Here is a 25,514-nt window from a genome sequence, read left to right as displayed (position 1 = left end):
CCATACCAGGTATTTAAAGCTAGTTGGAAAACTTCCAGAAGCCACCGGGCGTGGTGGCGCACGCCTTTAATCCCAGCACTCGGGAGGCAGAGGTAGGAGGATCACCGTGAGTTCGAGGCCACCCTGAGACTCCATAGTGAATTCTAGGTCAGCCTGGGCTAGAGTGAGACCCTACCTCGGGGAAAAAAAAAAAAAAAAAAAAAAAAGCCCCAGGTCCCAAGGGGGCACAAGCGTCTGGAGTTCGTTTGCAGAGGCTGGAAGCCCTGGCGCGCCCATTCTCTCTCCCTCTATCTGTCTTTCTCTCTGTATCTGTCGCTCTCAAATAAAAAAAAAAATTAAAAAAAAAAAAGGCATGGACCACCATGCCTGGCTTGTGTTAAATATAAAAAAAAAAAAATAAAAATAAAAAAATAATAAATAAATAAATAAATAAATAAATAAATAAATAAAAAGGCAGCCAGATGGCCAGATGGGGTGGCGCACGCCTTTAATCCTAGCACTCAGGAGGCAGAGGAAGGAGGATCCCTGTGAGTGTGAGGCCAGCCTGAGACTACATAGTGAATTCCAGGTCAGCCTGAGATAGCGTGAAACCCTACCTCAAAAACCAAAGGTAGGGGGAGAAGCAAGATGGGCGTGGTGGCGCAAGCCTTTAATCCCAGCACTCGGGAGGCAGAGGTAGGAGGATTGCCATGAGTTCAAGGCCACCCTGAGACTCCATAGTGAATTCCAGGTCAGCCTGGCCTAGAGTGAGACCTTACCTTAAAAAACAAAAACAGCTAGGTGTGGTGGCGCAAGCCTTTAATCCCAGCACTCGGGTGGCAGAGAGGTAGGAGGATTGCCGTGAGTTCAAGGCCACCCTGAGACTCCATAGTGAATTCCAGGTCAGCCTGGCCTAGAGTGAGACCTTACCTCAAAAAACAAAAACAGCTAGGTGTGGTGGCGCATGCCTTTAATCCCAGCACTTGGGAGGCAGAGGTAGGAGGATCGCCATGAGTTCGAGGCCACCCTGAGACTCCATAGTGAATTCCAGGTCAGCCTGGGCTAGAGTGAGATCCTACCTCGGGGGGAAAAAAAAAAAAAAAGCAAAACCAAAACAACATTGACAATAAACCTTTGAAGCATAGACTTAGGACCCATAGGGATCACTTGTTACCCTTAGATCAATTTCTGGGGGATAGGCGGGCCTTCTTTCCTTCCTCCCCTCATTTTTTCCATTTATTTATTTATTTGTTTGTTTGATTAATTGATTGATTTTGCAGTGTTTGGGATGGACAATGGACCTTGCACATGCTAGGTGAGCTCTCTGCCACTGAGCCGCATTCCCAGCATGAATGCAGCATTACTGAGAGGATGACAAGTTTACAATCGAAACTGTGAAGGCTACAAGAGGATTCTGCTTTTGTTTTTGTGAGCCAGTGTCTTATTCTGTAGCCCAGGCTGGTCTGAAATCCACTATACATCCTCAAACTTGAAATTCTCCTGTCTCAGCCTCTGGGATGCTGGGATTACAAACCTTCATCATTGCCAGATGCCAACCTCTGGTTTACGCTCCAACAGAAAGACCGCAGTTTAAGCAGTGTCATCAGAAGGTCTTTCTGGAAAAAAAAGGGGGAGGGGATAAGCCAATAAGTGCAAGACCATTCCAAGCAGAACGTCACTTCCCAATGACCAAACAGGTCTACCATTTTCCCTAAAGGACAACAGACAGAATCTTCTCTCTAAATTCTGACAAATACATGCAAAAGCAACATGGTCACCTGGGCGTGGTGGCACATGCCTTTAATCCCAGCACTCGGGAGGCAGAGGTAGGAGGATTGCTGAGAGTTCGAGGCCACCCTGAGACTACATAGTAAATTCCAGGTCAGCCTGGGCTAGAGTGAGACCCTACCTCAAGAAACAAAAGCAAAAACAAAAAAAGCAACATGGTCATTTGCTTCCAAACATAGGAGGTGGGAGTTATTCTCTTGCCTATAAACACCTGCCCACAGAGACTTGTTCTCATTCCCCTTTTCCACCATCTCTTGCATGGGTGGATGGCTTACACACCCAGGTTCCTTGGATGGGGGAGGGCATGTTTTCTCCTAACAGAAGAGCAAGACCATTTCCACAAATGGGAGGTTAGCCTAAGCTACTCCTCAAAGCAAATGTCTCTGCAAGAGAGAAATACAGCTGGGTATGGTAGCATATGCCTTTAATAACAGCACTCAAGAAGCAGAGGTAGGAGATTTGAGACCATCCCAAGACTACATAGTGAATCCTGATCAGCCTGGGCTAGAGCAAGATCCTACCACAAAACACCGAAAGAGAGAGAGAGAGAGGGAGATGGAGAGGGAGAAAGACACATTTCTCTCCATCCTATTTACACTCAGCAAGGTTGATGTTTTGACCTGAAAACTTGTGACATACAAACTGCAAGAACCCTGCTCATTGCCCTGGGCAGGTGGAGCAGCTAGCCGCTGCTGGAGCCAGGCTGCAGCTGCCGGTCAAGGCTGAAGGTCAAGGCTTCCTCCAGCAGCAGCGTACTCATCCGACACAGGGCGCTGCTCCCCCGCCGGCTTGGCTGGGCTTTAGTAGGTTGTGGAGTTGGCGGAGCAGGCCACGGGCCCTGGCCAGGGCTCTGAGCCCACGGACACTTTAATCCCGCAGGAGCAGAGAGTTCTGCCCTTCGGTCTGGAAGGACACTCAGCCCCGGTGATGTGGCTCCAAATGGATCCTCATTTTCCACTATCTCTGTGGAGACCTTTTCCAGTAATTGAGATATGTCACTTATAAAAGCGTGTATATGTGAAATTTGTGTAAGCATACAAAAATACATCAGAAATGGCAGTTTGATTTCTCTCCCCCCCCTTTTTTTTCTTCTTGTTTTTCTTTTGCTCTCTCACTGTCTCTTTTTAATTGAGTATGAGTTTAAGATAAAGTCTCACCCTGTAGCCCAGGCTGGCTTCCAAGTCATAGCAATTCTTCTGCCTTAGCTTCCCAAGTGCTGGGAATATAAGCATGAACCACCATGTGTGGTTTCTTTCTCTTTTCTTTTTATTTATTTATTATTATTATTTTTTAAATTTTATTTATTTATTTATTTATTTATTTATTTATTTATTTATTTATTTATTTGCGAGCGACAGACACAGAGAGAAAGACAGGTAGAGGGAGAGAGAGAGAATGGGTGTGCCAGGGCTTCCAGCCTCTGCAAATGAACTCCAGACGCGTGCGCCCCCTTGTGCATCTGGCTAACGTGGGACCTGGGGAACCGAGCCTTGAACCGGGGTCCTTAGGCTTCACAGGCAAGCGCTTAACTGCTATGTCATCTCTCCAGCCCTATTTATTATTTTTTTATTAACAACTTCCATGATTGTAAAAAATATATTCCATGGTAATGTCCTCCCTCCCCCCACTTTCTTTCTTTCTTCCTTTATTTATTTAACATTTTTTTATTTTTTACCTTCCCCCCACTTTTCCCTTAAACTCCACTCTCCATAATATCCCCTCCACCTCCCAATAAGTCTCTCTTTTATTTTGATGTCATCATCTTTTCCTCCTATTATGATGGTCTTGTGTAGGTAGTGTCAGGCACTGTGTGGTCATGGATATCCAGGCCATTTTGTGCCTGGGGGAGCACGTTGTAAGGAGTCCTACCCTTCCTTTGGCTCTTACATTCTTTCTGCCACCTCTTCCACAATGGACCCTGAGCCTTGGAAGGTGTGAGTACTGAGCACTCCTGTCACTTCTTTCCAGCACTATGATGCCTTCTGAGTCATCTCAAGATCACTGCCATCTGAAAAGAGAAGATTCTGTACCAAAAGTGAGAGTAGCATTAATCTATGTGTATGAACATTAAGAGAAGTGCTTACTGGGCAGTTTGATAAGCATAGTATATACATTTAGCCAGACAGCAGCAGACATTACACCCCTAGGGCTCAAGGCTACCACTGTTTTAAGTTTTCAGTATCAGGGGTGTATTCCCTCCCATGGAGCGGGCCTCCAGTCCAATTGGAAGGCAGTTGGTTTCCACCATGACAGACGTGCCACTATTGCACCAGTTGTCATAGCCCATTTTTTAATTGGCTTGTTTGATTTCTTATTATTTAATTTTTTGAGTTCTTTGTATATCCTAGATATTTTTTAAAATTTTTATTAATTAGTTTTGTATTCAGCAAATACAGTCAGTTTGGTACCATTATTGGGCTCATCCGTGACCTACCCCCTCCCCTTGGCCCCTCCTTGTTGAGGTATATGGGTCCTGCATTGTGGAGTTAGCCCACAGTTATGGGTAGGATAAATGTCTCTGCATATCATGACCCAACATGTGGCTGTGACATTCTTTCCACCCCTTCTTCCGCAAAATTTCCCTGAGCCATGTTGGGTTCATTTTTGGTCTGCTTCAGTGATGAGGTGTTGGGGGATATCCTAGATATTAATCCTCTATTAGATGTATAGCTGGCAAAGATTTTTTTCCATTCTGTAGGTTGCCTCTTTGCTTTATTCACAGTGTCCTTTGCCATACCTTTTTTTTTTTTTTAAATAGTTTATTTATTTGCAAGGGAAGGGGTTGGTGGTGGAGAAAATGGGTGTGCCAGGGCCTCTAGCCACTGCAAACAAACTCCAGATGCATGCGCCACTTTGTGCATCTGACTTTTGTTTCTACTGGGGAATCAAACCTGGGTTGTTGGATTCTTCAGGAAAGTGCCTTAACCACTGAGCCATCTGTCCAGCCTTTTGTTCTTTAGAGACAAGGCTATATAGTAGGCGGGGCTAGAAGCATCCATCCTCCGGCCTCAGCCTCCAGAGTGCTGTAATTACAGATGGATACTATCACCACATCTGGCTCTTGCTAAAATTCTAATTCCAAGGCTGGTCTGAATCAGCCTCATGAGAGGGGCTGGTATCCTGAGGACCATTTTCTGAGACTGACCCTAGTGTCTGCCCAATGGACACAACGCGAGCCCCACAACAGGATCCTTCCGGACAGGGCAGGAAGGACAAATATTTTTATTTATTTATTTATTTTGGTTTTTCGAGGTATGGGATCTCACAATGGCCCAGACTGACCTGTAATTAACTATGAAGTCTCAAGGTGGCCTTGAACTCATGGCGATCCTCCTACCTCTGCCTCCCAAGTGCTGGATTAAAAGTGTGTGCCACCATGCTCGGTTTAAGCATTTCTGAAGCTTCCTTTCCAGACTCAGCTCCGGATGATTCCCACAGGCCATTCTCGACCGAACCTTTGACAGTTTCTGCCAGACAGAAGCAGCAGGCGGTGGGCGTGGACTTGGCGATCGGGGAAGGGGGACAGCTGCTCCCGGTGGGCACAGTCTGGTGCTACTGAAGGCGGAAGTTTTAGCCACCAAAATCGCCCTGGACGAGTAAGCAGCACGGGCTTAGCTAGAGAGGGGGCTGCTCTTCACTGAGTCTCTACCATTGCAATCTGTTATTATTAGTTGGTTAGAGAGCCTGGCTTGTCCTCCTCCACTCTTCGACCGTGTGGGGTTCTGAGCGGCTGGCGCATTTTAGAAATGTGCCTTGGCACAGTTGGGGACACGTAGGTAAGCCTTTGCAGAGGGTCGTGCAGGGCGTGGGGTTCGAGAACAGTTGCTTGCTCCGATTCAGAAGTGTTCAGAGGATTTCAGTGTAGGGAGAAGTTTGTCAAAACATCGGTAAAACAAAAAAAAATTAATAATGAATGACAAAAAAAAAAAAAGGAATAAAGTGGATAATAAAAGGAATAAAATGAGTTGAAAAGAGAAGATAAGGAAAACTGGAGGGGACCGATCCTCCTCCGACCGCGGCAGGACTCGAACCTGCAATCTTCTGATCCGAAGTCAGACGCCTTATCCATTAGGCCACGCGGCCGGCGGCAGCTAAGCGGTTTCGTCTACCTTAAAGGATCATTTTGCCACCGGGTTCGCTGGGGACTAACCCACCTACTTCTTGCAGGGGGGGGGAGGTTGGGACCGTGGCTCCCGGCGTTCCGCAGGGAGGCCCACCCGGAAGTCCCTCTTCTCCCCCCGCGGGCGGACCGCTCCACTGGCGGCCCTGCCATTGGTCGCGCGGGGCGTCTGCCGGCCTGCCCGGGGGAGCCGCGGGTCCCGGCTCACGAGCGCCCACGGGAAGTTGCGGCTGCCAGCGCGGCCGGCCGCTCGCCCGGAGGCCGCAGGCCGAGCTCCGAGGCCGCTTAGGCCGCGCTCGCAGGGGCCGCCGCGCACCGGGACGCGCCGGGCACACCGAGGTTTCCGGCGGGGTCGGCGGGAGGCCGGTCGCGCCCCTTCCTCCATCAGGGAGCCAGGCCCGGAGCAGGGCGGCGGCGGCGGGTCCCAGGGCGCACCGCGGTGCTGCGGGGTGGGGGGCGGGGGCAGGCGGGCGACCCGGCGCGCGGGGTGACCACCGACGCCCCCTGCAGGGCGCTCTCTCTCTCTTCCGAGCTGCCCACCCCCGGGGGGGGGGCTTGTTGGGAACCAGAGTCAGCGGGTTCGAATCCCGGCGCTGGCACCTCTGGACGCCAGGCCCTTGGGCCCTGGGGGTTATGATAATGGCAGATGTTATCTACCCAGCCCCTGCCAAGGGCAGGGCCTCGCGACCAGCGTGTCCGCTGTCAAAACAGCCGTTTCTGTAACCCCATTTTACAGACTATTTAGTGGAGGGCCCGAGGAAGCCCTGCGAGAGCCTTCGTCGCCCTGCTGCAGAATCTGCAAGCGGCTTGGCCAAGTTCACTTACGACTCTGTGTGGCTCTTGTTTTCTTAGGGGGAGGCGAGGGCTCTGCATTTCCCACGGTCTGTTCTGGAACTTCGGGCCCAAGACGAAGTATAGAAAGTGTGCTCCGGACATGCTCGGTGAACGTTGACTGTTCTTACCTCTCGCACCCTCTGTCTCCTATAGGATCGAGGAAGGGGAGCAGGCATGTTCAGATCCACTGCATTGACGGGAACGCCGAGAAGGGACACGTCTCTCTCCAAATCTGTCACCCAGTAAAAAAAAAAAAAAAGCAGCCACGCTGGAGCCCAAAGCCAGGTGTCCTGACTCCCAGCGGGGGGCTCCCTGCACCCACCATGAGCCGTCTGCTTTGGAAGAAGGTAGCCAGCGCCAGAATGGGTCCAGGGCCAGTTCCAGCCACGGGACGCTGGGCCTCCAGCTCCGTTCTCGCCCCCGTTGCCAGCGAGGGGCAGCAGCAGCCGCCGCCGCCGCACGTGCCATCCTCGGAGGGCGGGCAGGCGCGGCACAACGCATTGCATATCCAGATGCTCTCCAGAGGGCTGCACGAGCAAATCTTCGGGCGCGGAGGCGAGATGCCCGACGAGGCCGCGGTGCGCCGGAGCGTCGAGCACTTGCAGAAGCACGGGCTCTGGGGACAGCCCGGCACACCCTTGCCCGACGTCGAGCTGCGCCTGCCCCCGCTCTACGGGGGCAACCTGGACCAGCACTTCCGCCTCCTGGCCCAGAAGCAGAGCCTCCCTTACCTGGAGGCGGCCAACTCCCTATTGCAGGCCCAGCCGCCGCCGCAGCCCCAGAGCTGGGCCTGGGCGGAGGGCTGGACCCGGTACGGCCCCGAGGGGGAGGCCGAACCCGTGGCCATCCCCGAGGAGCGGGCCCTGGTGTTCGACGTGGAGGTCTGCTTGGCAGAGGGAACTTGCCCCACGTTGGCGGTGGCCATATCCCCCTCGGCCTGGTGAGTGGGAGCTAGGGAACCGGGGGTTCAGCACCTGTGTGGGGCCCAGCCTCATGGGTTGGTTCAGTGATCGTCTTGCGAGCCCCAGCTCGGTGCTCGGTGCTCGGTGCTCGGTACTCATGTAGGAACCGCCCGCGTGGTGAGCTGAGCAGGCATTAAACAACATCCTAGCAAACGTCAGGTGGCGATAGAGCTGTGCTTTTGAGACCTACTGGGAGACGGAGATGTCTGTGATTTGGTGTCTCCAGCTACCTGAGGTTCGTCCGAAAAGACAAGTTAGTTGGATGGTGTTTCAGTTTGGGAAATCTGTTGGCTGTTTCCAGCAGAAGTCTTCCCCTTTGGTGCGACTGCCCCAGGCACTGTAAGATGTTCAGCATCCGCCAGTGTCTTCTATAAATGCCAAACCAAACCTTGTCCAGTCTTTCCAAATGCTCCTGAACATGGCCTGCCTTTGACCACTCCCAGCTGAGAAACTGCTTCCTCCCAAGCAGGCATTTTGCCTCAAACCAGGTATATTCAGGCGCTCTCTTATCTTTTCAAGTAACTTTCTAAGCGCTACCTAAGTGTCTGTTTCAAGCAATCGTGGCAGTACTGTTTCTCCCTTTTTTTTTATTCTTTATTTCAGGATTAAAACACTATTTACAACCTTAATGCTTTCAGTCATGGCCAGCAAAAAAAAAAAAAAAAAAAGTTAACAGTTTCTTTATTCCTATTGGAAGCTCCATTTCTATAAAATAAAAGCTGCAAAATGTTGTATATGCAGTTGAAAATGGTGAAAACATGGCTAAATAGATAAGGTAGGCATTAATGGCTGACAAGAGCACAATGAGACGATTTTTGCATTGATTTAGTTGCAGTTATAAGAACCGAGTACTGTTGTGTAACCTGATGGTCAAAGTTAAGAGAAATACCAGCCACTTTTTGAGGAGATAAAGTAGGTTTTAGAAATAGAAATCCAGTGACCAAAATAATAATACTAATAATAATATTTTGGTTAATTGCTCATTTTTGGTCAGTTTACTGCAAATTTACTTTTCTTCCTCTATCCTCTCAGCTTCTTTCTCTTCTCTCTTTCCCATTCTGCCTTCATTCTCATTCCATCCTTCTTTTTTTTTTTTTTTTTTTTTTTGCACCAGTGGTACCGGGGGCATGGCTTAGCTTAATAGGCGTGAGGCCTGGCTGATGCTGACACCCTCCTCACCGTAGTCCGGTTGTGGCAGGTGGGGATGGGTAGCAGGCGGTGCCCTGGTAGCAGTCAGCTTTTAACCTTGCATGTTCCTGCCATATGGCTGTGTAACATTAGTTACCTGACTAGTCCCCAGTTTTCAGGCGTTGGATGGAAGCCTTGGACATTTCTGAGCTTCCCACAGAGCAGCTTCCCAAAGGTTATTGGTAAGGGCTTTGTTACCAGCTCTGAGGGGTACCATCCAGGCCCTTGGCACTTGTTTGAGAGCCACAGGAGAACTGTACTATCAATGGTGTGGGTTCATCTTAAATTTACCTATGGTATTTGTATTTTGTCTTTTGTTTTTTTTTCTTGAGTCATAAGTAAATTTTGGTGTTAGATTTGGCCAGTTTTAAAACCAGGAATCTTTTTTTTTTTAAGCCAGTGAAGGTTTTTTGTTGTTGTTTGTTTGTTTGTTTTTGAGGTAGGGTCTAACTCTAGCTCAGGCTGACGTGGAATTCAATGAATTCTTTTTAAAAAGTTTATTTGAGAGAGAAACAGAAAGAGGCAGATAGACAGAAGGGGCATGTCAGGACCTTTAGCTACTGCAAATGAGCTCCAGATGCATATGCCATCTTGTGCATATGGCTTACGTGTGTCCTGGGGAATCAAACCTGGGTCCTTAGGCTTTGCAGGCATGCACCTTAACTGCTAAGCTATCTCTCTAGCCTGCCCTCCCCGTCCCCGCAGGTAGGGTCTTGCTCTATCTAGCCTGGCAGGGTGGCCTTGAACTCATGGCAGTCCTCCTACCTCTGCCTCCCAAGTGCTGGGATTAAAGGTGTTTTCCACCATGCTCGGCTTTTTGAGGTAGGGTCTCACTCCAGTCCAGGCTGACCTGGAATTCACTATGTAGTCTCAGGCTGGCCTTTAACTCTCGGTAATCCTCCTACCTCTGCCTACCGAGTGCTGAGATTAAAGATGTGCACCACTGTGTCCGGAAAAACCAGGGATCTCTTCAGAGCAAAGACGTTTGTGCTGTTTGAGAGTTCTGTGGCCGCTGACCCCTCCCTTCCCGCGAGGTTGTAAGAGCTCCTTTGCATGTGTGCTGTCACCCTCGTGCCCTTGTTGTCACTTACTTTGATGATGAGTGGCCTCAACCCTTTGGAACATGTGGCTTGCATCAGGCTTCTCTCTCTCTCTTTTAAAAATAGTTTATTTATTTGAGAGAGAGCAAGAATGGGCACAGAGCCAGGCCTGATGGCACACACCTTTAATCCCAGCACTTGGGAGGCATGGGTAGGAGGATCACTGTGAGTTCTAGGCTAGCCTGAGATGACTACATAGTGAATTCTAGGTCAGCCTGGGCTGGAATGAGACCCTACCTCGGAAGAAAAAAACAAACAAGACCAGGGCCTCCAGCTACTGCAAATGAACTGCAGCACATGGGCCACCGTATGCATCTGACTTTACATGGGTCCTGGGGCTCTGCAGTAAGTACCTGAACCGCTGAGCTATCTCTCCAGCCCACATCAGGCTTTTCGTCAGAGGCACCCCATCTTTTGTCCTTGGATCTTAACTAGTCTTTTTCTAAGTCATTGTCAGTACCCCAGCAGACGGCACTCCTCCTGTCTCCTCACCCAGCAGCACATGCGCATGCATTTTCTCATTCTGGCACTTGGCCTGGTCTCTGAGGGTAGTTGCTCCTGTAAGGTGAAGGATTTGCAGTTTGTCCTTCAGCATCTTTGCAGGTGTCAGCTGACTCAGCCTGTATGTATGTGCAGCACTTGTCACTTTTCTTTTTGTTTCCCACTCTCATTAATTCAGAATAACCTCGACTTTGGGTTCTGTTACTGTCATCCGTCCCTTTCTCTAGCATGTGTGCACGAGCAGTGATGTGCTTAAAGACACAGGGTTGGTCATGTTCATCACAGACCCGAGTCAGCTGTACATTCAGTGAGCTCAGGGTCCAGTCAGTGCTCCGAGGGCACAGGCCTGCAACCTGTGAGGCAGATAGAGGGAGAATGGGCATGCCATGGCCTCTGGCCTCTATAATGGCATGCGCCACCTTGTGCATCTGGCTTTACATGAGTGCTAGGGAATTGAACTTGGATCCTTAGGTTTAAGGTGCCTTAACCACTGAGCCATCTCTCAAGCGCTGGGTGCCCTTTTTTTCTGCGGGAGGTTAACAGTAAAGAAGCTTCGTAATCCCGGACCCCTGACATCGGTGAGGGTGAGGAGCACCCCTTGGTGTCACTTGGTTGCTGCTAGTGTTAGTACTTGGCGTGTAGTGGCAGGTGTGTGGTAGGTTGGTGGAGGGTAGAAATCGAATCCAGATAAACCTGCCTGCCTCTCACCTCCCTCAGGTATTCCTGGTGCAGCCGGCGGCTGGTGGAAGAGCGTTACTCTTGGACCAACCAGCTGTCGCCGGCTGACCTCATCCCCCTGGAGGTCCCAACCAGTGCCAGCAGCTCCACCCAGCGGGATTGGCAGGAGCAGTTAGTGGTGGGGCACAATGTCTGCTTTGATCGAGCCCATATCAGAGAGCAGTACCTGATTCAGGTAAGCTTTGTGGGAACCGTAGTCTAGCACGGTGGGCCAGGAGCCCTGATCTCAGTGGCTAGGGAAGGCATTGTGTTCCTGGCGACAGCTGCCTTCCTCTTTGCAGCATCTGCATGGCCGCCTTTTGCTGTGGAAAAAGACCCCAGTTGCCACAGTAATGATGGTCCTTATCTCTGTGTGGCATTCTCAAGTCTAGCTTGAGTGTTTCGGGGCTAGAACGTCATCCTGCCTCAGCTACTGATGAGCAGTGTGCGTCCCTTCATGTCTCTAAGCCTCGGTTTCTTTTTATATAACGAGAGTTGACAGAAGCTCCCTCAGTGGCTTGTAGGAGTGTTTGAGTAGCACATGTGATATTCAAACTCTCAGGACTGTCATCATGATTCTTCATTTTGTGGAAACACTCTTTCATTAGTGAAGAGCAGAGAGGGAGAAAGCACCCTTAGCTCTGTGGACTTGCTGGGAGGGGCGCTGCTTGTGAATGGCAGTAGCAGGCCAGGGCTGGTGGCAGACCCACAGCTCTGAAGGTCTTGTTTTGGCCACTCTGCACCCAAAGTTGCTCAGAGCTGTTGATGGAAGCCAGGGAGTACTTGGCGTGTTGGGACTGAGCCAGGCCTGCATTTGCCAGGGTGCTAGGATTTGCAGGCTAGGTCCCTCACAGGTGAAGGGCATGCCTGAAAAAGCTTCTGTGCTTTCTGTCGGAGGCCGTGTGCTGGGAGTAGAGACTGTGTGCACAGTTGAGAATGGGCTGGTGACGATCCCACCGATCGTGAATGGTTGGCCCTTCCACTGCTGCCTCCCTTTCTGCCTCTTCCCCCGCCTGCCCCAGGGCTCGCGCATGCGCTTCCTGGACACGATGAGCATGCACATGGCCATCTCAGGGCTGAGCAGCTTCCAGCGCAGTCTGTGGATGGCAGCCAAGCAGGGCAAGCACAAGGCTCAGCACCCCACACAGCGAGTCCAGAAGTCCCAGAGGAAATCCAGCGGCCCAGGGGTGAGTGTGCACCTGGGACTAGTCGGGGCAGGATGCTTGGGGTGCAGAGGATCCTGTCACTTGGTTACTAGTCTGGACTCAGGCCACGCTGATTGGCCATGTCGTTGCTTTGGTCCCTTAGGTCTCCTCGTGGGACTGGATGGGTATCAGCAGTGTCAATAACCTGGCGGATGTGCACAGCCTTTATGTGGGGGGGCCTCCCTTAGAGAAGGAACCTCGAGAAATGTTCGTCAAGGGCAACATGAAGGACATCCGGGAGAACTTCCAGGTAGGGTGTTAGCAAGGAGCTCCAGGTAGATGGACAGTGACCAACCAGACTTGGTGAGGTACAGCTGTCGGGTCCTGCCCCCAAGAACTGGTGGCAGTAGTAGGTGGCTGTCCTCCCCTCCCCCGGCCCCAGCAACTTCCTGTCACCTTGTACCAGGACCTAATGCAGTACTGTGCCCGGGATGTGTGGGCCACCTATGAGGTTTTCCAGCAGCAGCTGCCACTCTTCTTGGAAAGGTGAGGGGGAACCAGGTGCAATCCCTGGGGGGATGGTGGATCCTGGACCTGGATGTGTGGTAATGAGGTGCGAACCCTGGGGTGTTAGATCCTGGACCTGGATGTGTTGAGATCAGGTGGTGCTGGTTCTTCCCCAGGCTGGGCACCTAGCTTTTGTAGGCTGAAAGAATGATGCCCCTCTGTCCCTTGGTTCCCATGTGTGCTCTGAACTCTTTCTAGAGCCCTAAGGGCTTGGGCTTCTGTCTGGTGTGTGGGGTCCCAGTTTCCTGCCTAGGGTTACTAGTGAGTCAGTCTGATGATGTGCTCAGTCATGAGCATTATTCACACTTGGTTCAAACCTTTGATGTCTTCTCCTCATTGACCTTGGGCAAGTGGCTTGGGTTCTCTGAGCCTCAGTGTTCTCATCAAGAAACACACATGCAGGGTTGGAGAGATGGCTTAGCATTTAAACGCTTGCCTGTGAAGCCTAAGGACCCCGGTTTGAGGCTCGATTCCCCAGGACGCATGTTAGCCAGATGCACAAGGGGGCGCACACATCTGGAGTTAGTTTGCAGTGGCTGGAAGCCCTGGCGCACCCATTCTTTCTCTCTGTCTCTATCTGCCTCTTTCTCTGTCACTTTTGAATAAATAAATAAATAAAAATAATTTTTTTAAAAAAAGAAACACACATGCATATTTTACTTCCTGGCTGTGAGGTCAGTGTGCTTGTTGTCAGCACAGTGCCTGGCTTAGAGTTGTCCCTCAGTGGCTGTCATTCTTTTGTAACTTGTCATTCCTGTATCACCCCCGAGAAGGGGACATTACTTCCATACAGCAGAAAAGGCAGCAGTCTCAGAGAAATGGGTGGTAATGCAGGGCTCAATAGGTAGCAGGAGAGCCTGCTCAACGTTGTCCGCATTACTGCTTTGGTTGAGCTTGCCACACTGGCTCAGGAAATGGGCCCAAGCCTTGTTTCCTGTGGTCATGGCAGTCCTGGGTGTCTGTCTCCAAGGTGCCCCCATCCAGTGACTCTGGCTGGCATGCTGGAAATGGGTGTCTCCTACCTGCCTGTCAATCAGAATTGGGAACGTTACCTGGCGGAGGCACAGAGCACTTACGAGGAGCTCCAGCGGGAAATGAAGAAGTCACTGATGGACCTGGCCAACGATGCCTGCCAGCTGCTTGTAGGAGAGAGGTAGCTAGGCCTTGGGCGGGCAGGGTCACGGCACAAGGTCAGACCTCTGGCTCAGCCTTAGCCCTGTCCTGGTGAACTGGCTCTGCAGGTACAAAGAAGACCCCTGGCTCTGGGACCTTGAGTGGGATCTGCAGGAGTTTAAGCAGAAAAAGGTGAAGAATGTGAAAAAGAAAGAGCCAGCCACAGCCAGCCAGTTGCCTGTCGAGGGGGCTGGGCCCCATGGGGACCCTGCGGATCAGGAAGGTGGGGAGCTTGGGTGGGAGGTGGCGCAGGGTGGTTTCTGGGATGACCCTAGGGCCCAGGGAACCCTTGGAAGGGGTCACTAGTCTTTTGGACTTGGGAATCCCTTCTGCTCCTGACTGTTGTTACCTACACAGATCCTGGACCACCCAGCGAGGAGGAGGAGCTGCAGCGGGATGCCGAGGCCCGCGCCTGCTTGCAGAAGCTCAAGGGCACCACAGAGCTCTTGCCCAAACGGCCCCAACACCTTCCGGGGCACCCTGGGTGAGCACTGTTCCCTCTAACTTAGCCAGAGGCATTGAACCATTCTCAGCACACTCCTTGTCGAGGCCAGCACAGAGGCAGTGTGCGCCTTGGTTGCCATTCATTTATTCCATCTTGCTCTGCTCGCGGTGTCCACTCCGGCTCGCAGCTGCAGGGCCACAGATGGGGCGCGCCTTCTCCCTCCCTGGGGCAGGTGTGCAGAGCAACCAGTGCAGTGCCGTGCAGTGAGATAAGAGTGCAGTGTTGGGGCGGTTCTCACAGTGCTTGGAAATCTGGAGGCTTCTTGAGTTCCCCTTCATTGGAGCCTCATGCAGAGACGAGAAAAGTGCAGTCGGAATGACCAGCAGGGCGGCCGCTTTGTAGTTGCATGACCCTGAGTGCACGCGCCCTCAGTGTTACCAGCCTCATCCTGGTCTCACTGGTGAGCACCCAGTGAGAGCTCTCGGAATTGGTGTCAGTAAGGCAGGGGGGAGGTGTGAGAGGTCCCTTTGCTTTGAGCTTGCCATGGGGCTTTGGAAGGAGCTCAGCTCTGGTCAGGAAGATGCTGGTCCTGGGCTCTGAATAGTCTAGTGAGACAGGCATAGGGTTTAGCTTTTGGAGATTCTGTCCTGTTCCTGACCAAAGACTCCCAAAGGAGGGGACAGAGACTGAGCAGCTTGAGTCACTGAAAGGCCCTGAGGCCTCATGGGATCGGGACCCTCTGTGGCATGACCCTGTGATCTTGCTTTCTTCCTGGTGGGGAATAGGTGGTACCGGAAGCTCTGCCCTCGGCTAGACGACCCTGCGTGGACCCCGGGTCCCAGCCTCCTCAGCCTGCAGATGCGGGTCACCCCTAAGCTCATGGCACTGACCTGGGATGGCTTCCCTCTTCACTACTCAGAGCGTCATGGTTGGGGCTACCTGGTGCCTGGACGGCGGGATAACTTGACAGAGGTGCCAGGGGGCACTACTTTGGAGTCAGCTGGGGTAGCCTGCCCCTACAGGTAAAGGCTTAGGCTAAGATTCCTGGGAGGAAGGGATGTAGCCTAGGGGCTCTCATGCTCTTGGCTAGAGAAGCCAATACCGGTTTAGGCTTAGAGGCAGGAGGGAGCTGGGTTTCAGTAGTCTGGACTCTACTTTTTCCCTGTGACTTCCTTTGACCCTTTGGGTCTTCAAGCCTGGGTGGCAGAGTGAGGAAGACGACAGCTCTGCTCGTGGGTCTAGAGCACAGCTTCCTGCACGGGAGCATGGGAGACTGTTGAATGTGGCTTCAAAGGAGTCTGCTGTTTCGTTCAAGTGTCACCTGACTTCATTATGTGCCAGGCACTGTAGTAATGAGCCTTTGCATTGCACATCTCACTGGTTCCCCAAGCAGTTCCTGGAGATACTGTCCTCATTTCAGTTAGTTTATTTAAGAGAAAGAGAGAGAAAGAGAATGAGCATGCCAAGGCCGCCTACTGCTGCAAATGAACTCTAGACACAAGTGCCATTTTGTGCATCTGGCTTTACGTGGGTACTGGGGAACTGAGCCCGGGCCGTCAGGCTTAAGCAAGTGCCTTTAACCACAGAGCCATTTCTCTAGTCCTGTATTTTTAAAAATATTTATTTATTTGTGGGGGGAGGGGAATAGATGTACCAGGGTCTTTTGCTATTGCAAACAAACTCCAAAGGCATGGACCACTTTGTGCATCTGGCTTTCTGTAGGCATTAGAGAATCAGACCCGGACCATCAGGCTGGCGAGCACGTGTCTTTAACTGCTGAGCCATCTCTCCAGCCCTGTTCTCAGTTTATGGTACTAGTGCTTGACCTCTGGGGCTTTGTGCTTGCTAGACAAGCGCTCTACTACTGTATCCCCAGCCTGCTATCCATGCTATCATTCATTAGGGCCTAGAAAAATTATTACTTGACCTGTTTGAGGCCAAAACCCCTGAGTATTTTGTTTTTGTTTTTGTTTTTTAGAGGTAGGGTCTCACCCTAGCCCAGGCTGACCTGGAACTCACTGTGTAGTCTCAGGGTGGCCTTGAACTCACAGCAATCCTCTTACCTCTGCCTCCCAAGTGCTGGGATTAAAGGCATGTGCCACCACGCCCGGCTCAACCCCTAAGCTTTTGATAGGCAGACATTGTGGAGAAGTCAAGGTGTTTGAAGTGGTCTGTAAAGATTCTGCTCTGCAGGGTAGGTAGCTTGGCTCACTTGTCTGGCCTTTAGATGGAATGGGCCTTGCTCTTGGAGCCTGCGCATGGACTAGCAGGTCGAAGGCAGGCTGTGGTGGGGCCTGTCATGACTTCCCCGTTGCCCTGCCCCCTGTGCTCTTGGGGCCTCTCTGTGGCGTAAGAGGAGTGTGGACCCCAGCCTGCTATCAGTGTGCTAGGTCATTTTGGGTTTGTCCTTCCCTGTCAGAAAGGCAGGGAAGACATTGTCTGCTTCTGCCTCAGTTGATCTGAGGATTCGACAAAGGGGCCTCTGGAAAGCCACTGGAGAGCCACCAGCCTAAGCAGGCATCCAGTAATCAGCAGCTATTCTTCTTTGCCCAGAGCCATCAAATCCTTGTACAGGAAGTACTGTCTTGAACAGGGGAAGCAGGAGCTGGGGATCCAGGAGACAGGCCTGGCCGAGGAGTTCCTGCTTACTGACAGCAGTGCCATGTGGCAGACGGTGAGGGCAGGTTCTACGCTGAGGACTGGGGTGTGCGGGCAGGGGCGTTCTCTGCTGTAGGAAAGTGGCAGCCTTTTGGGTGGAGGCTGCCACCATTGCTCGGGGTGGGCTGGTACATTTGGGCCCGTAGCTGCCTGCCTCTCACACCCTTGCTTCCTGGGCCCATCCAGGTGGAAGAATTGGGCTGCTTAGATGTGGAAGCTGAGGCCAGAATGGAGAACTCGGTGCCAGGGCATCCCTCCACCCTGGTGAGCAGGGCACCTGTTCAGGGATCCCCTGTGTGGGTGGTAGGTGGCAGGGGCTTTGTCTTGCCCACATAGCTCTCTTCTGCCAGAGTTCCCTAGGTCTTGGGGGATTGGAGATGCTCCCCTGTGGTCCCATGTGTTGGGAGAACTAAGGAGCAAGCCAGAGACTTTATGGCTTTATGTCACTTTTCAGTTTTCTTGCTCAGTTTCAGGCCCTTTTCCCACCCCTGACCCCTGGCCCTCGCTGAATGCAGGGGCCAGAGCAGGGCCTGACCTGGGTGTATGGCCCCCACAGCCTACTGTTTGTGGCCCCAAAGTCAGCCAACCTACTCATCACCATGGTAATGGACCTTACAATGATGTGGATATCCCTGGCTGCTGGTTTTTCAAGTTGCCTCATAAGGTGTGTGTCGTGGTTTATGACTCACAGGAGGGGACTCCTCAGCAGAAGTACACCAGTGTGATTTTGGGCAAATGTTGTCATCTTTGAGCTTTTGTTTTCCTTCGGAAAATTGGATGGCAAGGGCACAGTGGTATTAACTGACACAGTGCATGTTTTGGCACCATATCTGACACATGATAACTGCTTTGTACTAAGTTGTTTGTGTCTGTTCATCTTAGTGCCTCTGTGTGTGTGTGTGTGTGTGTGTGTGTGTGTGTGTGTGTGTGTGTAGAGAGAGAGAGAGAGAGGAGAGATACATTGAAATAGACATAGACAGAGAGACTTTGAGGTTCTGGGCTCTGTTGGGAATAGGTCCAGTACCCGTATCAGTTCACCTGGTGGTCCACTGTCACCTTCAGTCCCTGTTTTCTTTGTCCTCTCCAGGATGGTAACAGCTGTAATGTGGGCAGCCCCTTTGCCAAAGACTTCTTGCCCAAGATGGAGGATGGCACCCTGCAGGCTGGCCCAGGAGGTGCCAGTGGGCCACGTGCCCTGGAAATCAACAAAATGATTTCTTTCTGGAGGAATGCCCATAAACGTATCAGGTGAGCCACCATGGGAGGAGAGAGGTGGCCTGTCTATACCCGTGGTCAGGTGTCTAGAGCCCTGGGACTGCCTCCCCCATTCCACCCTAGAACCTTTGCCTCATCTGCCACAAGGGAACCACCCAGCTCTGCTCTGGAGGCTGTGGGTCTTGGGCCAGTCTCTCCTCTGTCTGCAGTTTCCCTGTTGCTGTGAAGACAGTGGTATTTTAGGCCTTTCTTAGCTCTCACTGAACACCCTGGTGTAACTGCTGGGAACTAGGTCTTGTGTGCAGTGGCAAATGGCTCATCTCAAAGGTCACTATCCAGGTGACTGTGGCCGCAAGCCACCTTTCTTGTGAACAGAATGTTGTGGGGTTGGTGCAGTCCAGCCTTGTGGCAGGGAAGGAGAGGGACAGAAGCTATCTTAGAGGCCTAGCCACTTCCCAGATGGCTCATCCTCCCATGGGCCCAGGCTTGGGGACAACCAGGGTCCATACTGAATTATATTAGTCGCCAGAGGGTTGAGGCCAGGAAACAAAGCACCGGAAGCTGGGCATGTGCTGGTGACAGAACGGGGTGGGTTCTACTCCCTGTAGCTGGGTTGAGTCTCTGTCTGTCCTCACAGCTCCCAGATGGTGGTATGGCTGCCCAAGTCGGCTCTGCCTCGTGCTGTGACCAGGTATGGCCTGCTGGATGGATGTGGAGGCAGGAGAACTGAGTGGGGAGGATTCTAGGGCCACAGCAAGCTGCTCATAATCTCTTCTGCCTCTCCCCATCCCAGGCACCCTGACTTTGATGAGGAAGGCCGCTACGGGGCCATCCTGCCCCAGGTGGTAACTGCTGGCACTATCACCCGCAGAGCTGTGGAGCCTACGTGGCTCACTGCTAGCAATGCCCGGGTACATGTCCTGTGTTTCTTCCATTTTCAGGTCTCTTAAAAACTAGGGTCTCTGAGAGCCTCTGGGGATTTTAGCATGAAACGGAACCTAAGGCCTGGGCTTACTAGGCAGTTCAGATCTGGTTTCATAATCCCAGCTACTCCTGTAGCGGATGTGCCCTGCATATAGCCATTGCTTGCTTTACTGTACCACACCTAACACCCACAGGCAAGCGTTGTGGAGTTTAGACGTAGGTGAGAAGCCTGGCATTACAGTAGGGATCCTCCACTTGCCAGTCTACTGCTCACAAGTGACCATCTGTGGACACGGAGCTAGGAGCAGTGCTGCATGGCATTCTCCAAAGCCATCCCCTCAGGAGAGGGCCTAGTGTTAGCTCTGGCTCTAGGAACCAGGGAAGGAGTCTCCTTGGGCATGTAGATGGGCCTGACCTCACTGTTCCTGCAGCCTGACAGAGTAGGCAGTGAGTTGAAAGCCATGGTGCAGGCCCCACCTGGCTACGTCCTCGTGGGCGCCGACGTGGACTCTCAGGAGCTGTGGATCGCAGCTATACTTGGAGATGCCCACTTTGCCGGCATGCATGGTGAGCAGGAGCTGTGGCTGGGAAGGGTGAGGCGGCCCAACCCCTCAGGACTCTGGTAGCTGAACCAAATGTTTCTGAGCCTCCTTCTCACTGCTTCCTTGTCCTCCAGGCTGCACGGCCTTTGGCTGGATGACACTGCAGGGCAGGAAGAGCAGAGGCACTGATCTGCACAGTAAGACAGCTACCACGGTGGGCATCAGCCGGGAGCACGCCAAAATCTTCAACTATGGCCGCATCTATGGGGCTGGGCAGTCCTTTGCTGAGCGCCTACTGATGCAGTTCAACCACCGGCTCACAAAGCAGGAGGCGGCTGAGAAGGCCCAGCAGATGTATGCTGTGACCAAGGGTCTCCGTCGGTGAGGGCCCTTTTCCCACCCACATTGGTACTAGGACCTTAGGCTTTTTACTGTTTCCATCTCTTGTCTGTCACTTTTGCCCACACCCTCCAAACCTTTGTGACCTAGTTACAGGACAGTTTGTGCCTGGAGTTGACATTTTTTTTTTTTTTTTTTAACTTTTGAGGAAAGCCCAACAGATTGCCCCCCACACCCCTTTTTCTGAGAATTAGTGCACCAGGGCCCCCAACCACTGCTAACGGATTCCAGACACATGTGCAACCTTGCATGCTTGCATCACCTTGCATGTCTGGCTTACATGGGACCTGGAGAGTCAAACATGGGTCCTTAGGCTTCACAGGCAAGTGCCTTAACTGCTAAGCCATCTGTCCAGCCCATGATGTTGTTTTATAATCATTGTTTTTCTTCAGAGGGGTGACTGTACTTTGGGTGTGTTGTCATCAAATGGTTGCCCACAGTATCCATTAGGCAGAAACCCGAGGTAGCAGGTTTGAGATGGGAGCTGTGGAAGAACAGGATGGGAAACCAGAGTGTAGGCCGGTGCCAAGCCTGACCTGGCTCTCAGTGTACTTAGGTTGAGCTGGTCTGGTCTCTTCCTTCTGATCGTGCTACTGTGTACTCGGGGCCTTTGCGCACGCCTTAGAGGGCTCAGGCACTGGGAGAAGAGGTAGTGGTGCATTAGCAGCTTCCTTAAGTGCAGTATGTAGTGTCCCCATCTCAGTAGCTGATTCTGGAACCTCACCTTGTGAAAGACTGGAAGTTGAGTAACTGATTGAGGGAAACTAGTGACTACATCTGCAGGAATTGGTAGCTGAGCCTTTTTCAAAGCAGGTGGAGAGTGCTTCAGTAGGACTCACACCATGGCAGTACATGTTGGTGGAGGCAGAAGGCAGGTGGGCCTTAGCTGTGGAACCCCGTGAAGGCAGCAGAGTCCAGGCTGCGGGCCTGGTGACGGGGATGCCCTGGTGTTCCTTTCAGTACATGAGTGGCATGGCTGTGGTGTCCTTAGGGACAAGCCTGCTGAGTCTGCAGGTTGGACTGAATTGGGAGTGGGGGACAGTTCAAGTTAAGCTTAGTTTAGCTGTCTGGTTTTCTGTTCCACCAGGTGCCTTCTTCCCTTTTGGGAGCACCCCATTCCCAAATTGGAGCAAGGCCCATGCTGCCTCCAAAACTAACAGAAAACCACTGTTGGTCACTGGGTAGTTCAGTGTCCTAGATGTTGTTGTAGCATCATCAGGAGTGCCTCGTGTTGAAGCCTGGGCTCTACCAAGATGTAGCCCAGGCTTTAGGGGCCACAAAAGCCTGAATTTATGTGTGTACTGTGCCTCTTCCTAGCTTTAGCAAGCCACCCAGCCTGAGCCTGTTTTCCTTGCCCATAGGGGAAGAGCCATGACCAAGGGTGGTTTTAGAAACTGAATGAGGGGGGCTGCCACAGAAGAGGCTGTTTTATGGGAATGACATGGTGACACTACCTACAGGTATCGGCTGTCCGATGAGGGCGAGTGGCTGGTGAGACAGTTGGATCTCCCTGTGGACAGGACTGAGGATGGCTGGATTTCTCTACAGGATCTACGCAAGATCCGCAAAGAAGCTTTAAGGAAGTGAGAACCTGTGTGTTTAGGATGGGGGGGAGTCTGATGTGGGCTGGCCCCAAGCTGGGGCCCTTTAGTGTTTCGCTGATACTAAAGACACACTTCGCTTTCCCTGTTTGTTCTCCCAGGTCACGCTGGAAGAAGTGGGAGGTGGTTTCTCAGCGAGCATGGATGGGGGGCACCGAGTCAGAAATGTTTAATAAGCTGGAGAGTATCGCCACGGCCGCTACACCACACACCCCGGTGCTGGGCTGCCGCATCAGCCGAGCCCTGGAGCCTTCGGCTGTCCACGGGGAGGTATCTGGCTAGTCCTGGAGTACGGAGAGGAGAAATGTGGACATCAGAGGTCCCCTTAGGCCTTTGTACTATTTGGCATATGGGACCAGTTTACTAAGTGGAGCTTCTTTTGGGCTCCTGGACCACCCTTTTCCCTAGAGCTAACTGGTATGTGGTATTACCCCTCATTTGTGTCCACCTGTCCTCCCTAGTTTATGACCAGTCGTGTGAACTGGGTGGTGCAGAGCTCTGCTGTGGACTACTTGCACCTCATGCTTGTGGCCATGAAGTGGCTGTTCGAGGAGTTTGCCATTGACGGGCGCTTCTGCATCAGCATCCATGACGAGGTCCGCTACCTGGTGCGCGAGGAGGATCGTTACCGCGCGGCCTTAGCCCTGCAGATCACCAACCTCCTGACCAGGTAGGCAGGGCCTTGGGAGCGGGTCCCTTCCTGGGGCCTGTTGAGCAGCTCTGAGTTTTCATCTCAGATGTTTAAAACTTAGGAAAAATTCTAAAAAGATTGGCCTCCCTCAACTTTTAAAAAAGATTTGTTGGGTTTGAAAGTGGCATATTAGAGACTGGGTATTAGCTCATCAAGGTGAGCTAGGCCACAGAGGAGGTGGTAAGGTGAAGGGCTGTTCTTAAGAATACTGGGGCTGGAACAGTGGTTGTCAGCACTTCCTGTACAAGAATGAGCCCCAAAAGGGGCCTGAGACTGCTTGAGTTTGATTCCCCAGCACCCATGCATGCCTATAACCCCTGTCCTGTGGGGAATAGACACTGGAGACTGCCTGTCTCCTTGAGACAGTGTCTACTGATTGTGCAGAGGAGCGATGGAAGAGGGAGCCTGACATCTCGTCTGGCTTCTGCACACATGTGCAAGGGGCACACACAGCTTCACCCCACACACACCCATAAAAAGGCCCCCCCCCCAAAAAAAGACCCAAGTTTCTCCCTTTGTAACACACCTTTCTGTTTTGAAAATCAAGTGGCAGAAAATTTTGTAACTCATAGAAAAGTGAGATGATTACATTTCTTCCTTATTTTAAGTACCATAAGTGTTATTCTACTAACAAAGCCTCTGTTAATGTGGAAAAGTCAAACATCTGAAATTTATTGCCAAGCAGAGGCAGTTGGGCACACCAGGGCCTCCTGTTATTGCAAATGAACTCCAGATGCATGTGCCACTTTGTGCATCTGGCTTTACATGGGTACCAGGGAATTGAACCTGACCATTTTGCAAGCAAGTGCCTTTAACCACTAAGCCATCTTTCCAGCCCTATCTTATATATTGAATTACATTTTCTTGTTACTGTTCCATGACCTATCCTAATAAGTGGGTAAATAAATGTTTACAGTTCAGATTTCTTACCAATACCCGCTCATCCCCTTGGGTATAAAGTGTATCATCCTGGAAAAAAGTATGTGGAATCCCTAATTGCAATACAGCCAGATGTGGCAGGTTGCTCATGGAGGCAGTATGACTTCCAACTGTCCTGGCTATTTTTTTTTTTTTTTTTTTTGAGAGAAAAAAAAAAACACAAAAAACCACAACAGGCATGGTGGCTCATGCCTTTAATTCCCAGCAGTTAAGAGGCAGAGGTAGGAGAATCACCCTGAGTTAGAGTGAAGCCCTACCTGGAAAAACCAGGAGAGAGACAGAGAGTGGGTGCACCAGCGCTTTCAGCTGCTGTGAGTGACTCCAGACACGTGTGCCCCTTGTGTCACCTGTGCAATATTGCATCACTGCATCTGGCTGTATGGGACCTGGAAATTTGTACGAGTTCTGAGGCTTCACAGGCAAGTGCAACTGCTAAGCCATCTCTGTCTGTCTGTCCTGGCTTATTTTTTATTTTTTATTTTTTTTGAGGTAGGGTCTCACTCTAGCCCAGCTGAGTTGGAGTTCACTATGTAGTTTCAGGCTGGCCTTGAACTCACAGTGATCCTCCTACCTCTGCCTCCCAAGTGCTGGGATTAAAGGCGTGCACCACCATGCCCAGCTTTGTCCTTGCTTTTAAAAATGCACAATGGGATAGATACTGGGGAAGCCCTGCTCTGTGGGATCCCTGGCTATTTCTTCGGAAGCAGGGAGCTTGTGTTCACAGCAGGGCACAAGTGAGTGGAATTTGGGTCTCTTTCAGGTGCATGTTTGCCTACAAGCTGGGTCTGAATGATTTGCCTCAGTCAGTTGCCTTTTTCAGTGCTGTTGATATTGACCAGTGCCTCAGGAAGGAAGTGACCATGGATTGTAAAACCCCTTCCAACCCAACTGGGATGGAAAGGAAATACGGGATTCCCCAGGGTGAGCACAAACTTTGTTCCTCATACACACAGAATGGGAGGTGGGTCAAAGCTCAAGACCCCAGAGGACAAGTCCACACTCCGGGCTATTTCAGTTTAGGTACCTGCATGTGATGTTCAAATCACAAAGGAAGCTGTTTCTGTAAGGTGCTTTATATTATAGTAAATGAAGACACCAGAAATGTTTAAAGGATTTATTGTGTAAGTCAAAGTGCATTCTTAGGTAAAAACTGTAATGTTCAAACAGTAACTTGTTTGAGATGTATTTGAGACAACCTTTTTACCATTCCTAGTTATTATTGTTAGTTCTTCCACCCACTCTCCTTTGACCTTGACATGAAGTTCCAGATTCTTTTCTGAGTTCTCTCTCAGTCACAACTCTTCATCCTAACCAACTGTAACTGTCTTTCAGGTGAAGCACTGGATATTTACCAGATAATTGAACTCACCAAAGGCTCCTTGGACAAACGAAGCCAGCCTGGACCGTAGCCTAGCGCCGCCTGGAGGTGCTCTGTATTTGCTCCTATGGAGCTTCGTTGGGCAGTGATGTCTCCTAACTCAGGCTTTCAGCCATGCTTTTTGCAAAAGGGCTTGCCCAAGACAGCAGTTTCTCAGTAACAGGATTCCTTCTAATGGACACTTGAGTTCAGTGGGTTTAGAACCAAGATGCCAACATCATCTTGGGCTATAGGAAAAGGGGCACTTTTGGGTACAAAGAAAGTAGAAGCCCCAAAGGTTAATTTAACTCAGGCATTTAATTTTTTCCTTTTTTTGGCTGGTTCTTTGTCCTGTCTCTTGTGTGCTGATGCAGTGCCCTAGAAGCGGGGAGAGAGTGAAAGCTCCATCAGCTGTATGGTGACAGAACTGCTCTCAGGCAGTGGAAATAAAGCAAACACCTAAAAACCCTTTATCTTTTCATTAAAGCCTGTATTAGTTGTGTTTTCCTCACTTTGCACTCACAGGAGATAGAGCTCCGAAGTACAGCAGGGTACCACCAGCTCCTTTCTGGACTGGTTATAAACTCAGATGCCGAGAAGGTAAAAGAGAGAGCAGGGGAACAGGTGCATTAGGGCCTGAAGAATTCAGAAGTACAGAAGGGAGAGGAG

The 25,514-nt window shown here is 51.3% G+C and overlaps 2 protein-coding genes and 1 non-coding gene across 9 annotated transcripts in view; 1 reads left to right on the top strand and 2 right to left on the bottom strand.

Moving 5' to 3' along the window:
- Nucleotides 1-5,777: 5,777 nt before the first annotated feature.
- Nucleotides 5,778-5,850, bottom strand: Trnar-ucg. Its single transcript has one exon. It is a non-coding gene; the product is annotated as a tRNA-Arg (tRNA).
- Nucleotides 5,851-6,117: 267 nt separating this feature from the next.
- Polg (DNA polymerase gamma, catalytic subunit) lies at nucleotides 6,118-25,326 on the top strand. 2 transcript variants are annotated; one of them, XM_045146326.1, is made up of 23 exons: nucleotides 6,120-6,226; nucleotides 6,875-7,661; nucleotides 11,190-11,385; nucleotides 12,212-12,376; nucleotides 12,498-12,644; nucleotides 12,801-12,880; nucleotides 13,872-14,054; nucleotides 14,143-14,297; nucleotides 14,432-14,558; nucleotides 15,305-15,541; nucleotides 17,073-17,193; nucleotides 17,364-17,441; nucleotides 17,734-17,841; nucleotides 18,265-18,425; nucleotides 19,030-19,083; nucleotides 19,186-19,303; nucleotides 19,748-19,883; nucleotides 19,993-20,239; nucleotides 21,718-21,840; nucleotides 21,960-22,128; nucleotides 22,320-22,528; nucleotides 24,249-24,409; nucleotides 24,821-25,326. In XM_045146326.1, exons 2-23 carry the CDS (start codon nucleotides 7,045-7,047, stop codon nucleotides 24,895-24,897), a joined length of 3,669 nt encoding a protein of 1,222 aa, XP_045002261.1. In that variant the 5' UTR covers nucleotides 6,120-6,226; nucleotides 6,875-7,044; the 3' UTR covers nucleotides 24,898-25,326. The 2 variants fall into 2 exon arrangements, with proteins under 2 accessions (XP_045002262.1, XP_045002261.1); XM_045146327.1 differs by lacking the exon at nucleotides 17,734-17,841 and having other exon boundaries at nucleotides 6,118-6,226.
- Fanci (FA complementation group I) overlaps nucleotides 24,589-25,514 on the bottom strand; it is a 97,931-nt gene continuing 97,005 nt past the window's right edge. For all 6 annotated transcript variants that reach the window (XM_045146319.1, XM_045146324.1, XM_045146323.1 and 3 more), the window contains one exon: nucleotides 24,589-25,223. In XM_045146319.1, the coding sequence (XP_045002254.1) occupies nucleotides 25,155-25,223 (69 nt within the window). In that variant the 3' untranslated portion in view covers nucleotides 24,589-25,154. The remainder of the gene's footprint in view (nucleotides 25,224-25,514) is intronic.

Source organism: Jaculus jaculus, chromosome 3 (assembly GCF_020740685.1).
Source record: "Jaculus jaculus isolate mJacJac1 chromosome 3, mJacJac1.mat.Y.cur, whole genome shotgun sequence".
NCBI lineage: Eukaryota > Metazoa > Chordata > Mammalia > Rodentia > Dipodidae > Jaculus > Jaculus jaculus.
The sequence above is the reverse complement of the archived record's forward strand: the minus strand, read 5'-3'. Positions and strand labels throughout refer to the sequence as shown.